Here is an 18,460-nt window from a genome sequence, read left to right on the forward strand (position 1 = left end):
CTCTCCCTCCGCAGCACGTGGAGTATCTGGAGGATGTTTCTGTGCCTGCTGTGGATGGCGTTTATGGTGGTGTCCGTGTTCCTGAAGAGGTGTTACAGCCTCTGCTTGCTCTCGGTTTCTAAGCAGTCTGCTAAAAGCAGGTAGCAACTGTTTGCAGTCAATCAAAACCACACGCAAGCGCTCCCCATCAGAATACGTACGTGCAGCTACGAAGCAAATAAAAATGCCCTTCCTCAAATCAGGGTGCAGGAGGGAAGGGAGCCCAACCCCTCAGCCTCCGCGGCCTGTCAGACTTTGAGCATTACAGACCTAAGGCTTACAGTGCTTCTAAGCAAAGCTAGTACGAAGAAAAGTCACGAAAGGGCACGAGCCATTTTACATGTCAAGATCTTTACCTGTTTATACCTTCCTTGGTGTAGAAGATTGAGTAGGTGAGGTTGTCTCCTTGAGGGTCTGATACAGGCGTCCGCCACGTCAGTCTGATGAAGCGGGTGGAGACGAGGGTGGCCACGACGTCCCGCGGGGCTGAAGGCAATGGTCCTGTTGTCGCTGGTGCTAGATGGTCATTAGTGGCACTGGTCAGTGAAGTGGGAGGTAATGTTGGGATGGCAACATCTTGTCATGTGCAAACATTGGGGAATATGAAGGGCAAACATCACCACGGTTTAAAAAAAGAAAACAGAAAAAAAACACAAAAGAAATAAACAAAACCACGATGGGAAACAAAAGAAAATGAACACACACAAAAAAGGCCATTAAACTGAAGGCTGACATGCAGGCCCAGGTAACTACTGGAAACTAATGGGAAATATTCAAGGACACGTCACTGTCGAGCAAGCAGACCGAATCTCCACTGCAATGGAAGTGGCAAGGGAAAGGGAAGGGTGAAACTGAGGGTAAAATACAAACTCCTAAGAGGACATACCAGAGGCAAACAATATTTTCATTTCTTTGTAAACCAGATATAATACCAGACATTTACCAATGAAAAACCCCAACTTGTTTTATTTATTCAAAAGTACATCCAGACTCATTATTCTACTTTATTTCATTAACGTGCAGTATTAATTTATACTACTCTCAATCATAAAAAATCAACAAATACAGAATATTCACTGAAGAAGTGCAAACTCATCCAGGCTGTGCAATTCACCGCTGCAGTCAATTCACCGCTTTCTGAGCTGGCTGGGTTCTGCCGCTGCCCATGGCAAGACACGGTGATGAACCTGGTATGGATTTTTTCCTCACTTTCACTACGGTCACTGCTCTCTTTCCATCAAAGCTTCATCCCCTTCTCATAACCTATATTACAGCATTTTACCAAGACGCTAACAAGCATCAACAACTCTCGCTTCACATTCTGCAAAGACTTTACAAACCTTGTGTGGTGAGTCGTGTACTCCTTCCTGTATCACCGCTTTAAAGCTGGGATAAATCTCCAGGATTATTGCATTAAAAGGTTGGCAAGTTAACAGCACAAGCTGCAGCACACAAACAGCTCTTCTCCAAATCCTATTAAAGCAATCCATCCAGTAAATCTAACAGTAATATTCTGAGCAGCTGGACCCCAATTACCACAGCAATTACAGGAAGCACAATTAGTAACAAAACCCCTAAGCTCAGGATGCTCTGAATTCTTCTGTACTCTTCACTATTTACCAAGTCTAAGCCACCTGATGACATTGTCCACCCAGGAATCTATGCTGCCAAATACCTTTATTCACTTATTAATTATGGAAACTAACTAAAATGCCTCACATTGTCCCCAGAAAGAGTTAAGGACTAGCACAGCTTTTGTTGAGAGCTGCAGCATCTCCACCTACCACACTACCAGAGTACGCGGACTTGGGTCTCGACAGACAAGAAGGAAACTGCACACAAAAACCCTGACTAAAGCAGAAAGCGCGATCTGAGCAACCAAACCTTCAGGCAGACACACTGAGAACGTGTCGGCTGCACTGAGAAGTCCATCATCAACAACCACCTGACTTTAAATTCTAAAAAACTCTTGTCAACCAAAGCATCATCTCCCACTCAGGTCTTGAATTGGCAAAATTCTCCCTTTTTCATTTCTATTTCCCAGGCAACTGCTGGCAACAGTGGAAGAACAAACCCGTGGCATTTATCAGACCTGCGCAACGTAATGCAGGTAGGCGAGCAGAACTGTGAGCCACCCCGCTGCTCCACGGGAAACACTGCTGTACACCCCACCAGAGACAAGGGTGTCCGCCTCGGGGCCGGCCACCACCGTGAGCGAGGCCCGGCTCTGCGGGGACACTGGCAATGCCCTCCCTCCCTTCCCGTGCGCCGGTGTGCCTGGCACCACGCTGTCGTGTCTGCCACCTTTCCTGAAGCTCTCACTCGTGCTTGATTTCCTCCCTCAGACACTGCTCATCCTGTCAGCTAGGAAAGTTTCACTCCCTGAACAAGTACTGGTGTAAATACAATCACCAGTTTAATTACTTTTCAATCACGTTTCTTCTTGTTTTCGTACTGAAATCAAGACTTTTTACTCCAATATCTGTATCTTTACAGGACTCTGCAAGACTCCCAGAGCCAGAAGCATACATATTTTGGTACTGAAAATACAGCTGACAGAAAGACAAGTCCTCCAGAATATCTTCTCCATTATCCTTTCCACATTGTAATAGCCACAGATCACAATTAAGTATTCTCCAGCATCCCCCTCCCAATCAATAGACTACACCATTAACTTCACATTCATTGCAAAATCTAAACTATTTTTATGTTCTCATAATTGGATTTCTTACAGAAATGCACCACGTTTTAGCTCTTCTTCTGGACTCTGTGCCCCCAAGGCTAACCTTGTCATTGTGGACTACTCCATACAGGGTACTTCATTACTACAGCTTCACCCCTTCTTCGATGGTACAGTACAATACACAAGTGCCAACAGTAGCGTCTCGGGGCAGAAAAGGTTCTAGTGGAAGTTATCAGCACGTACAGTCACCGCTATAACCTTCCTCTCATCTAAATCATCACATTTCTCAAAGCAGAGAACACTGAAATGTGTTGTGGGCAACTTCCCCACACCAGCGCTGGATGACCCAGCAGCAGAGATGCTCTCCTAGGTTTGCTATTCATAAATAAGGAAAATTTGCTCAGAGGTTTGAGAATCAATGGCATCCTTAGCTGAAACGACCCTCAGACTGTAGAATTTAAGAACCTAAGGAAACCGAGGAAGGCATTTGGTGTAATCAAGACACTGAACTACAGGAGCAGGAGCTTGACCATGGTCACAGCACTTGCGCAACCCCATGAAGAGCTGCCCTTATGGGCAGTTGAGATCAGGAGAGCTCGCTCATCTTCAGGGACAAACCGCTCACAACCCCAGAACGACCCATTTTCCTACATGCAAGAAAAAAATGAGCATGGCAAGAAGGTAGCATGGCTGAACAGGGTACTCCTGGCCCAGCTTAAGCACAGAAAGTGTAAAGGAAGCAAAACCAGAGACCAAAATGGCTAACAAAGAAATGCAGAAACACCACCCAGGCATGCCGAGGCGGCATCACGAAAAGGCAGCTCTGGACTGGATGGGTGGATGGTGGGGCGTGTGGTTGGCCCAGCAGGCTCCCAGCGTTGTGGTGGGTGGGGTGAAGACCAACCGGCAGCCTAGGTAATGAGTGGCATTACCCACTCGACACTGGGACAGATGGGGTTTCGCATCTTCATCAGTGATGTGGGTGATGGGACAGAGGTCATCCGCAGCAGGTTTGCAGGCCATACCAGACTGGGAGGAGCGGCAGATGCTCTGGCAGAGAGAGGGACCTGCCAGGCTGGAGAAGTGGGCTGATGGGAACCTCCGGAGTTCTACGCTGACACACGCAGAGCTCTGAGCCGGGGTCAGGGGATCTTCCCAGCCATCATCTCTCTGCTCCTAAATGACAGAGTGCCAACTCAACATCATGACCCGCCTGGACAAGGTCCTGTGCAGCCTGCTGTAGGTGACCCTGCTTCAGCATGAGGGTTGGACTGGATGACCCACAGAGGTCCCTTCCAACCCCAAACATTCTGTGATTCTGTGATGCTGTGATCACATTCTCAGTCCCGGCTACATCAGCCAGGCTTCTCCCGCGTTTAAATTTGAGCCCGTGTTAATAGTTCCCTTGAACTGGAGACCTCCTCACTGCACCTATCTTTAACCCTTCCACACCATGCTGCCACAGAGGAACAAGGTACGGCAGTATGCAAAACACCTCCTCAGTGCCTGTAGTTGTCAGCATCTTTCCCAGAGTGCCTGCTTGACTGACTGCCATTTCATTTCAAATTTCTGTTCACTTTACACTGCAACTGAATATTTTCCCCTTGCAGAGAGCTTTAATTTCTTACCCTTCTATTAACTAATTACATTAATAATATTAATTAAAACCATGAAACAGTTTGCAGAATCATCTGTAGGGAAGCTGTTACAAAAGCAAACTTGTGTTTTACAGCTGCATCAGCCAAATGCCTTCTGAAGTGGCATCTTCTGAACCATCCTGGTGAACTCTTTGACTGATTGCTTCGCACATTTATTCAAACTACTTAACACACAAAGAGCCTCCGTTTTTTAAAATTAAAGTTAAGATACTTCAGATCCAGCACAAAAGGCAGCTGCCAGTTCAGCACAGAAATTCCTTCCAACCACCGCTGCAGTTGTTCACTTCAACCCACGGAAGACTGCAGATTAATTTCTCCTGTATGAACGTCCAAAGAACAAAATTCCAAACAACAGTGTCAGCCTGCCACTCTCCAGTACAGCAGCTGTCTTGTTAGAGCTGGGATCCCTATTCACACTCAAAACGCAAACCACGCACCTTCCATCCCCTTACATTAATACTTTGGTTTCTCCTTTGTGTCTTGGAAATACTGCCGGGTGATCTGCTTCAAATTACACGCTCTTGACAGAAAACCTGCACCTTAACTATCTTTAAAAATCACTCTATTTAGTTAAAACTTAATACAAATATTTCTTAAATTATTAAATTGAAACAAAATGCTGAAATTTCTCTAAGGAGAACTATTCCCTTGATAAATTTTTAAAATTTGTCTGCTTAAGCTGAAACACATCCCACGCACTCATGTATTTGTCTTCCTATACAATGAAAAAGATCCATCTTTGACTTAAGTGATCTGCACACAGTGCTTGAAGAGCCTGCAGGCATCGAGATGAGGAGTCTGGGAGAGCTGCCAAGATTTCCTCGATCAGCAGAAACCCAGCTTTATCCCCACGCAAGACTCCAACCCAGAAATATTCCTTCTGACAGCATTATAGGTAGATCGCTCAAACACAACAGAAAAACCAGTGGCATCTGAAAAATAAACTGTGAACCAAACAAAAGCACAAAGGACTTGTAAAGTGTACAAGTAAGGTAAGCAATGAATAGGGGAGAAAACTCGCCCACTGAAAGCTGCGATTAAATACCAGCTTGGCAGCAATTTGGTACTGTTGATAGCTGCGGAGCGTATTTAGGAGACGAGGTTATTTCCTTCCCTTTTCTCCCCATTCTTCCTCCAAATGCCTTGAGTGCCATTACTAACTGATTTGTACACAGCCGTGTGAGCAGAATGGTCAGCAGTGCAGAGCTGTGTTAATGAGTAATTACACTAAAATTAGTTTTAATGCCAATAAGGGAGCAGCTTTCTTACTTCAAGCTTTTAAGCATGGTATAACAAGTAACATGCAAAACAAGTCTCTTCCTTCTAACATGTATTTCATCCCTTTTCAAAAAGTAACTACACTCTGGAATATTCTTCGCAGGCTATTCCCACACAGTTTCACATTAACCTTATTTAAAAACAACATAAAATATGCATATTCAGCAAGTGACATGCTACAAACATGGCAAAAGAACGATGCTGTTGCACGCCAGACATACATACAACAGATTTATCTCTTCAACCACTGCTGATACATCAGTTTTTCTGAGCTTATGTTTTTCTAAGGGATCAAGAATAAGCCCTCGCTCAATCTGGCATCACACAAAGGCTGTACAGTCGAGATATAGCACGTTGTCTTGAATAGCATTTGAAAGAAATCATTCAGCAAAACAGCTGACATAAAATGAATCACTCCTGAAACAGTGGCTCCACTGCAGTCAGGGGCTGGGAGGGGGAGACTGAGGTGAAATAAATGTTGCTGAGAGGACACATTAAAACTGTCACAATACAATTTAAATTCTGGATCAATAAGACAAGGAAAGTCACTTGATTTATCTGTCTGCATCTAACGAAGATGAAAGCTCACAAAAATCAGTTATAACCAAATCAAAATATTTCAAGCAGTCCTTCTGCTTTGCACAATTATTTTTCTAATGCTTATGTAGTAACCTGGGCAACAGAACGAAGTCTGAGCTACAAACAAGCACAGGTCACGTTCAACTACTGAAACCCCGTCAGTGCAGGACATCCAGCAATCCACCAGCAGGGTGAGGTAGGCAGAAAATTGAGAAAGGAGGATTTTCCTAACTTTCCACTAGAAATTGCTTCTACCCGCAGTACATCTACTTTATACGAGATTCCAACACGTACCGTCGTGCATTTGTGCTGCCCAGGTGCAACACCAAGACCTCCAGCTATGACAACTCTAGCACGAATCCCACTGATCCAGCGTAAGAGAAGATTCCTTCCCTCTCCCTCCAGACCTGTGTTTGGCAAACCGCAGGGTTCCCAGCTGGTTTTGCCGTGCAGAATGAAGACATGGGGACACACACCTCAAGAAATTCCTTCTGTCAAGCAGCTCTTCCCAAGGGTTTCTTCTGAGCAGACATCACCTATTGCAACTATTTTACCAAAATGTTTTGCAGAGTGCACAAACACCCACGAGGAGCTGGACTCCAACAAACGAAAACCCATCAGTGACTTCTACAACTTGGATCCTTCACTGGCAGAAGCCCAGCGTGTTAATTTTACCAGCGTTAGGCTGGTAAAGTCTAAGAGGCAAAGGCTACAGGTGCCTATCAGTCTGATACACTGATGTGGTACCCAGTTTTTAATGATGTAGGAAAAATGACCCCCATCGCTATCGGCGTAACTCACTGCGGCGAGATAACAAACAGTGTGAACATGTGCCCATGGTGCTATTCTATCATCACCATTTCAGGATGCTGATGTGATCTTTTAAAAACAACTCTGTCAAACATGCCACACCTGAAAACTAGTAACTGAAATGCTCTATTAGTTAGCTAATTATTAGAAATATTTTCCATGTTGTCCAGCCCCTCCAGCTTAGATTTCCTTTTTCCTCCTTTTTTCCTCCTGGGGCGCATTATTGGCATTTTCATGGCTTCCTCCTGCTTTGGACAATAACATTCCAATTATACCATCGGATATACTACACAAAGGAAAAGTGGAATAGGAATGTTATCTGCTTCAGCTTTGCTGCTGTTATCTGAACGACCAGGGACGAGTCCAACTCCCTCAGCTACCTCACAGGTACAACGAGTACACCACTGCTACAACCTACCGCATGAAGGTAGTATTGAAATGCATGAAACAAAGTTGCACAAACGCTTTAAGGACTAGTCAGCGACCTTATTTATACTATTCTTGGCCATATTTAACTGCTCGCAAAGTCACAGTTAAGTCAAATGAGAGCATCAAGGATCTCTAAAGCATGGCTGAGACTTCGTCTATATCAGCAGGCAGCAGGAGAGGCCGCGGAGGGTGACCCAGCTGCCTGTGAGAGCCCAGCACCTGCACCGTATGGACTGTATAGGTGTCACTTTGGCCTCGCTCTTACCCTGAACACCTGATAGGGACGGGAGTGCATCTTCCAGTTCGGTTTCATTCCAAAGAGATCGAGATCCAAGACTACTCCGAGATGCAGTTCAGTGGGTGAGGAGCAGGGGTGGGTGGGATATTTGATCCAAGAGGGCTCTCCTGATGGAAATGATACCTTCCACGTAGGTGTGCCCGCAGAGGACACAGAGCATGCGGCAAGTGGAGAACGCGACAGACCTGGCCAACAGGAAGTGGTTACAGGGACAGCTGAGCAATGTGGGGCACCAGAGAGTGGGCAGTACATAGTACTGCAAAGAAAAGAAAGTCCTCTTTGTAAGCACTTCAGAGTGGATTTTGTAGCTTTTAAATGTAAACGTATCTTTGATTTCAGCAACAGAGACATACTACAACAACTAGAACCAGCAAATTACTATATTGCCAAAACATCTGTTGGAAAAGACACTATGTAAGACATTCAGATCTCTGAACACCTTGAATATTTTAACTGTATACCATAAGAAAAAAATACCTCAGAGGTACCAATATGTTTAATTTTGACTTGGGGTGTTCAGATAAAATCATCTACTTGATAAATACTAATTGTCACATAAATTGCCATTTAACTGATTACAGAAAGGTAATCAAGACTTTCAAACATTTTTCTTACTTATACCTAATGCATCGTTTTCCTAAATTTAAGCTTTAGCAGGTGATATCATCCCTCCTGCTTTGGAACAGAAGGATTCCACTTTGATCAGGATTAAGAAGCTGTGATACTTCAAAGAGTCACAGCCAAAAAACATTGATTTTGTTTTGTACACTCTCCCTCATAGTATCAAAAAAATACAGCAACAACTGGTTGCAATGTACTAAGTATGAAATAATACGAGTAAGTCCATGCTATACAACTATCCTTTAAAAATTCACTTTCTCTCGTGTTGTCCGTCCCTTGCAATGTCTCGTCCCCTCCTGGTTTTTACCCGTATCAAATTGTTGTTGTTCTTCAAATGCTTAATTCATAAATTTATGGCAGAAGGGACATCATCTTGTTATTCCTAATAGTCCCCCGCATGATACCATAATGAAAGAAAAACACGTTAACTGGCCCTACTAAGTTCTTCCAGGACAAACGGCCACAACGCTGCAGTTGGTACTTTGTCTCAAGAGATCAGTTACTGTACCTGAATTACTTCCCTCCCTTGGAAAAACTAATTAAATCTACCAGGCTCCTACTCTTCTACTAAGAGGTGCTTTCACGCAAAACTGAAAAAGTGAATAAACAGACATGGAAAAAGGAGAGTATTAAACTAATTTTGGCTGTATATGATGAATGTACACTTTCTGAGTCGCCTAATTTCGTAACGCCAACCACCAGCACCTCCGTTTGCCTGGTGTAACACACAGATCCATGTCTGCTTGACGTGACTGTAGAAAGACAATACAACTTACTATTTCAGAGAAAATTCAAAATTTTATACACAATATTGTGCTTCATGAGATAATTTAAACTGCAGAAATGCGTATGATTGTCCTGTATAGGGAAATCTGTCAGAAAAAGAAAACCCATGAGAACATTCAGACCAACACCTACAAGAAAGCTCAGCAGTGGCCAGCTGGACATAAAGCTTACTAACCTTGAAATTACTTCTACAATGAAAATCACAGGAACCATTCAGAAATGTGAAGCACATCTGCTGAGGACTGACCCCACAAAGGCTGCCTCATGCCGGCGTAACAGTGCTGTATTCCAGGTCAGGGACAACGGGCTCAAAAATTAAAACAGATACAGTTTTTACCTTTTATATTGCAGTGTTTTGTACATTATTTGATATGATTAACTGAAAATCCATTAGTAATGCTTACTATTGTATATAAAAGACATTTGGTACCAAAATGGACAAAAAGAGTAGCAGAATCTGTCCTAATGGTATTTTTCCAGTGACTTACTTTTTAACATGTTCACATGGCAACAGTATCTCCGTGTCTCTTTGTTTCACCACTCTACCCGACCAAAGGAACCTCCAAGATGCCAGCGATTTTCAGCCCCAGGCACCTCTTCTCTGCACTTATACGCTGGTTTGATGAGAGCCAAGGCTTTTAACTTCTGTAGTATTTTAAGTACTTTTGTCTGTGATACACAATGAACTACTGGTGGGAAAACAAGGTGACGTTGTCTGGGAGTTTGTGTCTGCTGAACGGGAGAGATTCCCCCCTCCTACTTGCCCCTGCATGTCGTAGAACTGCCTATACTTATATAAACACACCCACACAGCCACACACTGGCTTTACGGCCTGGACCCCACAGCCAATTCACCATGTTAGTCCAGAAAAAAGAGCAACTTTCCGCGAAGGCTGCAAGCGAGCCGAAGGTGCTGAAAGGGTATGAGGGACACCAGAACTGGTTCAAAGGAACCGACAGAACCACAGACTTTCCCTTTGGGATGTCACGAGCCATCCCATGGTCTCAGCTGCCCATGAAACCGTTGCATGAAACAAAGAAGAGTTTGAGTGAGCTGCCCAAGGGGACACGGACAACATCAACCACCCCGGGCTCAGCCAGGGGACGGAGCCGGGCTAAGAGGAGCACCCAGCTCCCACCAGAGCATCTCTCACCCTGGGAGGCGGGTATGCACCAGAGCCTCTGGGGAGCTCAGGCCAAGGCGCTCAGCCTGGACGGAATTATCCTCCTCTTCTTAGTCCTCTAAAGCCTTCCGCTGCTTCACCATCCAAAACCAACTCACTACTTTTTTCCACAAGCACTTCCCCAGATCACCTCAAAGAGGGGAGACGATTGAGGATGAGAACCTGACACAGATCTCTGAATCTACTTGATCTCTAGCAGACTTCAAAACCCAACCGCAATCCCCCCTCCTGACAAACAGACCCTCCCTCAAACAAAAGCAACCCTCATTTTCTTCATAAAATGGACATGCTTGCTTACTTCTTTCTCTATGCTGAAATTTTTTCGCCTGAAGCAGGTCAGCAAAATGCTTTCCTTTTTTTTTTTTTAATTGCCTTAGCTTAATTTACATTACCACTGGGAATGAGAACTGTTATTTACTCTTCAGTCAATGCATACTACTTGCAAAAAGCCCACCAAAAATACAGGACAAGCAAATTTCTAACTAATACCCACTGATTATGATTTTCAAGCATTCATTTCATTCTATGCTCTAATGTAAAATGGACCTGATTGGCACTGAATAAATTGTGACTACATAAATCTACTGATAAACACGTTCTGACCATAAGCCTGTTTTTGAAAGGAAGTCATAAACCCCATTCTAATAAAGAACACTCCTCCCATTGTCATTTCACGATGAAATGCTTTGGTGTAGAGGAAACAATTTGATTTTTTCCTGTCTCATAAAACAACCATTAAAAAGGCGTGACGGACCATGTTGACGCATTACACACAGCAGTGAGTCCGCAGAGGAAGGCAGCCTCTCCTACAGCCCTAAGCAGGAGCCTCACAGTTTAGATCAGATACCGGTGCTTCAGGGGAGGATGTAAAGAAAAAAAGCCCCGCATGCATTTTGACCATGAGACTCGTGCTACAAAAAAGCAGGAAAAAGCCAAACATAGCTCTACCTATCCCATAGGAGTTTAAAACTAACTGCTTTTAAACAGATTTTGTTATTGGAAAGAAATTCAAACCATCACTGCATATTGCAAATGGATGCCCATAACAATCATAAAATCAGCAGTAAATATTTCTTTTTTTTTAAAAGATTTAAGTTTTTTTTTAAACTACCACTGCTTGAGAAAGAGAGTCAAAAGCCCTAAGCAAGACACACATATAGAACCCAAGGCAGTAAAAATGCATGTAAATGGATCAGAAGAACCCTGTACAGGTTATCCTCTTAGTGTAAATATTCATAAATCAAACTCTTCTGCAGGATAGAAATCCCTCAAGAACAGCAGAGCCTGCAACAATATGTAGATCTAATTCTAACAAAAATACCAAACTCCATCAGCACTTTTAAAATAGAACTTCTTTCACTAGCAGAGACGCTTGGGAATTTGGTTTGCACATCGCAGCACAGAAGAAGGTGAATGTACATGAACAGGTGACAGGAGAGGGGAAATCATCAAGAAAATCATAAAACACCACACCGGAGTATTTCTAATGCAGTGAAAACAGTGACAAATTGCAGTTAGTTTCAATACTGAACTTAGGCAAATTTGAATGCACATTATTGAAAAAGAGTTTCAGATTTATTGATCTGTTCGATTTATTTGATTTTGTCATGGTATAAAACCATAAATATATAAATAAATATAGGTGTTATATATAAGTATAAAGCTTATTTAGGTTATCTTGCAAAACTGCTGGAAAAATACACGACACCAGAAGTAAAGAGACTGTCTCTTTTTCTAGGTTCAGACAATCAGCTGTATGAATCCTATTCCATATGCAGCCAAACTGTAAACCAATCCTTTTTCCGTTTCTCCAACTGGCAGTCAGCTGTCTGACATTACTGCCTAACTTTGCAGCTCTGAAACACAAGTGACCAATTAAGACCATATCCACACATTTGTTCCCCCCTCTGGTGCGAGACTGACAAAATCTGGTATTTTACTTTCCAACACGAGGCTAGGATCGATTACAAATTAAGGCTACTTCTGCCGATCTTCACAGCCCCGTGCATGAACACTGAAGGCAGAGGAAATGCCTCCAGCAGTCGTGACAGATACCAGGCAAAAGCGAATCCTGCCATCATATTCTTCATTGAAACAAGCAACAAACCAAACCCACTAAACACAAACACCCACTGGGATATAAGGAATGCATCCTGAACAGCTGACGGCCTTCCCCCAATGATTTTTGTTTTCACCTGTAACTAGAAGCCATACACAGGCAGAGGAACAGTCGACCGTCACTCACCAGCTGTAGCCGGTCGCACTGCACACCCTCGCGTTTGCTGAGCACCATTTCAGAGCTGCACACAGCTCTGGTTCCTGTAACAACCATCGCCGACAATATCATATCTGGTCAGGCAGCGGCCAGGCTGATAGAAACAACAACTCTATAAGAGGATGAATGGAAAATGAAACGGGCGGATTTGTTAAGTGATATTACAGTAAGTGTATTTGCTTTTATTAGCCTTCCTGGTGGCCAAGAGATCCTACTGGGAATTCAGGAAAACTCCGAAGAGAGGGACTCAAAGCCTTTGAGCCCATTTCACAGTTGTCAAATACAGAGTAGATGCACTGTCAATCCTTCCACTTTTGCTGTGGGACAATAAATATAGACTAAATACAGGCGAGAGGTAGAAAACGTATTATTGTCTGCTGAATGCTTCTCAAAATACAGTGAAGCTTTTTGCTGCTATCGGTTCTTTCTCTGCCTCCGCCTAATACTCCTCATGTATTATTCCTCTTTACAATATGACATACAGTTTCTTTAAGCACTAGTACCTTTTAACGCTAAATTTCACTCATGAAAATCAAACAGGGGACACAGTCCAAGTGTTTCAAACTAAAACTGTGTAAGTGACAATCACTGTAACCCACACCGGCGCTGAGCAGACTTAAATTTCAGTCACGGTGCACACAATCTGATACAAATACCTTCATGAGGTTTCAAATTTCTTTGCCAAGTCAACTGTAAATACAGTCATAAAACAAGAAATGAAAACTAATAAGCGCAATCAAAGAGTCCTATAAATTTTGTTATGCCTTCCTGCAATTCACTGCGCACTGGCAAACATTAATCTATTACTAATTTAATCTAAATTAGAGCAATTTATTTAAAGCACATGCCAACTTTAAACATGAATAGTCTATTGAACACAGAATATGAGAACTGTTTATTTCCCAATTCCATGAAGCTAAAATTCAAGAAGTTTGAGATTTAGTGTGGTTAAGTCTGATCAGTTCGACTTCTCAGGATCTAAGCAGAAGCCATAAACAGGGCATAAATAAAGGCCATTTTTTAAACAGTGATTGAGGCAAGAAATGAAACTAACTGAATTAAAACAGCTTTTTGGCAATTTTTAACATACACGCAGCCATGAGAAACACAAATGCTGACTTTCACTGAGGAAGACTAGCTAAGTAATGTAAATTAAAATCAAAATTAAACAACGAAAAGAAGTCTTCCAGCATTAAAAAGGAGAACATACTGTCATGTTTACAGAAAACTAGCAATGAAGTGTACACAACCGGTACCAAAATATTCTCAGAGTTTGGCTTTGGTTTTACAAAACTGTTTGAAGTCAGTTTGCGATTTCAGATGCTGTTTATATTCCTAAAACACAACTTCCAAGCTGAGACTGACAAGCTGTTCATCTATCATTCACGTGAAGCCACTCTGAGATTACGAGGCACTGACTGAGGCAGCGAGTGTGGAAAAGCTTTCGCCTACTTCTAACACAAGTGCTGGCAATTTTTCCAAACTGCATTACGCCATCCGTGTTGAGGTCCTGTTTGCTACCTTTGCTGCTTTTAGAGTTTTTCGCAGAATTGTAGTATCTACAGCATCCTAGAACTCTTTCATTTAAAAAGATGGGCATTTATGCATGCAAATATTTTATACACGTGAATATGTGTGTGCACTCAGAAGAGCTTCTGTGCATGTGCAGTGGTATATGAAGAAACTACTTGCGTTTTATCATATAGTAACTGCCCCGAACAGTCCAACTATTTTAAATGGCATGTATGATATAGAAGATATTTGGCTCACGTATTACAGTCCCATAACCTTCTGTCTGATTTTCTAAACTTGAAGACAAGTTTTGACATCAACTGTGATAAACACTGTATGAATACCATGTTTTAATACGGCAACTGGTTGCTTACATTAAACAAAGCCATAAGTCTGCTGAGTAGAATAACCACACGGATAGATGTTGATATATGAGAGACAAAAGTGGGGAGATTTCTTGAGGCAAGAGGAAATTCCCCTGCTAGTCTTGTCTCTAAAGATGCTGATCGCCGTGGATTTTCCATCCTCCTACTTTTGGATCTTCTTCCCAGAGGAGAGCAGATGGGGTCTCTCACACCTTACCAGGCTTTCGATCCTAGCAGAGCTGGGTGCCCTTCGCAGAGACCTGCTGCCAGGTTCATTTCTATTTCCTGCTCCCCCGAGATCCACCATTCATTTACTTCAAGTGCCTTTTCCTCTTTACAGAAAATTTGGATTCTTGGCTGCAAGGACTTGCAGTCTTACAACTCAGTTTTAATCTACAAATCATTTCTTCTCTCACCAAGACTTCTGAAAGCTACTTACGTAAAGCCACAGGGACCTCTTCCGATTTTCACTGCATTAAGACAAATAAAATCGTAGAGGACAAAAGGAACATGAAGACACTTCTGTTTGAGCGAAAAACCAGAAGAGTCTTCAGGAGGAATACCCGAGAAGAGTCCTCCTCTTTTATTCAATGGACTCTTTTTCAGCTTGCTCTGCCATTTCATCCACAATACCCTGCACATTTTTCAAGTACTTCTACAGTCTCCGACAACTCCACAGAATTCCATGGGCAGAGAAAATATTTACTGTATTACCTTGATAACAACACTAAACGTTCTTGATTCACAGTATGTAACTGCATACAAAATACTCTAAAAAATTGCCTCTCTAAGATGTGAGAGAGCCTGAGATGTTATATTTGATATCTGTGAAATCATCCAAAATGGGTACTGAAGTATCACGCAAGTTGTTTGCCTCTGGGCTTGAACCAGACCAAGGGCAGAAGTTAAATTTATGTAAATTTTTACATATGGAAAATACCCAAAAGTGCAACTGAGTTTTTCACATTGGAGCACAAGCCTATTAGTGCCAATTTTTGGATTTCTTTCAGCAGAAGCCAAAATCTGTCAAAAAGAAACAACATTTGCCTCCTACGACGGAATAATGGAACTTACAGATATGGAAAGCACAGAGTATTTCATATGTCTTGATTTAATAAGACTTCTGACATTGCTTCAGATGACATTTTCAAAAGCAAGCTAATATGTTCCAGATGAGGTTACTGCAAAAGCGGGTTCATAACTGGCTGGAAAAATCACACGCACAATAGTTCTCAGTGCTTTGCTGTCAGAAGGAAAGGTGATATTGAACTGGGGTGTACAGGAGAGCATGCTGAATTTCATATGATTCAATATATTTTTTTAACAATCCAGACAATGGAACAGAGAAAATGCTCATAAGCTTTAAACGAACGCGAAGTCAGAAGGGCTGCAGGCACACCAAAGGGCACCTTTAGAATTTCAGGGCATGTTGTCAAAGTGGAGAAACAGCCTGAAAAAAAGCCAAGGTTCGACACTCTAAAGTTAAGCAAAAAAGGTCCAAGATTTGACTAACAAGAAGTTGGAAATCCAATTATAGCTGGAATTTTTTTTAAATTGGCATCAGTCTAGGGGAGCTGAAATAGCTTCTAGCGGTGGAATTTGATCCACTGAAATCTCCGAGTATGTGACAGCCTCAAGTAACCTCAAACAATCAAATACCACTTGCAGTATAGCAATGCCACATTTTCAGCACAACCTTAGCTGAAATGTGCTGACTCCAGAAAACTTTGACCAGATTCCTGGACCACCCCTGCTGTGGGCCAGGGAAGCCCCCACCTTGCCCAACCCAGAGTCCTCTCCACCTCATTTCACTGCTATCAGACTTGAGATAGCTTGTGGCCAGACTCTGGCAGAGAATTATCAACATAAAATCAAATTATTCATGCAGCAATGGCTCTGGACAAAATTCAATTACACAACGACAGCACAAATTTAGGTCAATAAATGATGTCTTTAGAACTCTTGCAGAATTAGGACTTGCATAAGGCAATTCAGCAGAGGAATTAATATCATACAGTGCAACTTCATTGGTGTTATATTTTAATCAAATTTGGTTTGTAATGTCAAACTGTGCTACCAATTCCAGACATTTATGTTTCTCATAAGGACATCTGCAGGGAAATATATACCACAAAATTGTCACCATTTGACCATTAGATCAGGACTACACCCAAAGAGATAACTGGGGTCCATTCACACCTCTTGGACCGACAGTCTTTCTGAATCACAGAATACCACTAGTTAGGAGGGATCTCAGGAGTTCATCCATGCAACCCCTGGTCCAGAGACATTTCACAACCTCCCTGGGCAACCTGTTCTGACTGCAACTGCCCTCACTGTGAAACCTACCTCTTATCTGATCGGAAATTCCCTTTTTGCAGTCTTCTCCCGTTACCTCCACCTAATCTACAGCCTCCATCGGCTGGCTGAGTAGTAAGATGTTGTAAGCTTCCATTCTTCAGGATTAATCAAACTCATTTCTCTCAGAGTCATGGCGCTTCTCAGTATATCACACGCTTCAGTTCCCTAATTCTCTTGGTAGGTCTCCACTGGGGCTTCACTATGCCAATGTCTTTCTTGTGTTGGGAAGCTTAAAACCGTCCTAATGTGGTCTCACCAGTGCCAAGCAGGGGGAAACAATCACATCCCTCGACCTCCCGCCTACCCCACCGACTCCTTTTCTGCAAAGCTGCTTGCCTAGCTGCCGGCCAGCCTCTACTGCTCCATGGAGTCACCGTGGCTCTGACACAGGACTCTACATTTGTCAGCGCTGAACGCCAGAGTTTCCCATCAGCCCACTTCTCCAGCCTGGCAGGTCCCTCTCTCTGCCAGAGCATCTGCCGCTCCTCCCAGTCTGGGGTATGGCCTGCAAACCTGCTGCGGATGACCTCTGTCCCATCACCCGCGTCACTGATGAAGACGCGAAACCCCATCTGTCCCAGTGTCGAGCCCTGGGTAATGCCACTCATTACCTAGGCTGCTGGTTGGTCTTCACCCCACCCACCACGACGCTGGGAGCCTCTTGGGCCAGCCAGCTCTCCACACGCTCCACCATCCACCCATCCAGTCCTTATTTCCCCAGTTTAGCTGCAGGGATACTACTGGAGGCTGTGTCAAAGGCCTTGCTAAATGCAAAGTAATCAATATGCACTCCACTCCTCTCTTCTCAACCACAGGGCCACCCACTTAATCTTAGAAGGCTACTGGGACAGTTGGGCACAATTTGCCCTTGTTAAATCCATGCTGGATTTTCCCAGTCATCATCTTCTCCTCCATGTACCCATACCATGGCTTCCAGGGGGATTTACTCTATAACCTTCCCTGAAATTGTTCTAGCTCCAGTCTTTCCTAGTTCTATCCCTGCACATCCAGGCAATATCCCTCACTTTTCTGCCTTTGCTTCCAACTTCTATGTACTTTCTTTTTGTGTTTAAGCTCAGTTAAGAGCTCCTTCTTTATCCCTACTGGTCTCCTGGCCACGCATGCTCAAACTCCTGCACTTTGGAATAGACCACTCTTTTGCTTTGTGAAGGCTGTCCTTCAGGATCAAACGGTTCACCTCTTGCCCATCAACACAATCTCCCATGGGAACCTGCCAGAAAGATTCCTGAACCAGCCAACATCTCCTGTCTTGAAGTCCAAGGCTGTAAATTCTGCTGTTTGCTTTGATCATTTCTCTTAGTAGCCTAAATTGAAGCACCTCATGATAGCTGCTGCCAAGGCTGCTCTGACCTTTGTGTATCTGACCAATTCTTTTTTGTTCCTGAATAGCAGGTCCAACACTCCACCTCCACCAGTCATCCAGTCAGGCATGGATAACCTGTGTCAAGAAAATCTCTTCAGCCTACTCCAGGAACCCCCTATACTACCTGCCATACCACCAAGGTGCCATTTCAGCACCCACCAGATGGTTACAAAACCCACATAAATAGCAGGGCCTGCA

At 43.3% G+C, this 18,460-nt stretch overlaps 1 protein-coding gene across 10 annotated transcripts in view; it reads right to left on the reverse strand.

The window, feature by feature from the left end:
• NEO1 (neogenin 1) overlaps nucleotides 1-18,460 on the reverse strand; it is a 239,229-nt gene that overhangs the window by 61,171 nt on the left and 159,598 nt on the right. For 6 of the 10 annotated variants that reach the window (XM_075431265.1, XM_075431264.1, XM_075431272.1 and 3 more), the window contains exon 8: nucleotides 396-615. In XM_075431265.1, the coding sequence (XP_075287380.1) occupies nucleotides 396-615 (220 nt within the window). The remainder of the gene's footprint in view (nucleotides 1-395; nucleotides 616-18,460) is intronic. The other 4 variants (XM_075431268.1, XM_075431267.1, XM_075431271.1 and 1 more) reach the window with 1 other exon arrangement.

Source organism: Opisthocomus hoazin, chromosome 10 (genome assembly GCF_030867145.1).
Source record: "Opisthocomus hoazin isolate bOpiHoa1 chromosome 10, bOpiHoa1.hap1, whole genome shotgun sequence".
Taxonomy (NCBI): domain Eukaryota; kingdom Metazoa; phylum Chordata; class Aves; order Opisthocomiformes; family Opisthocomidae; genus Opisthocomus; species Opisthocomus hoazin.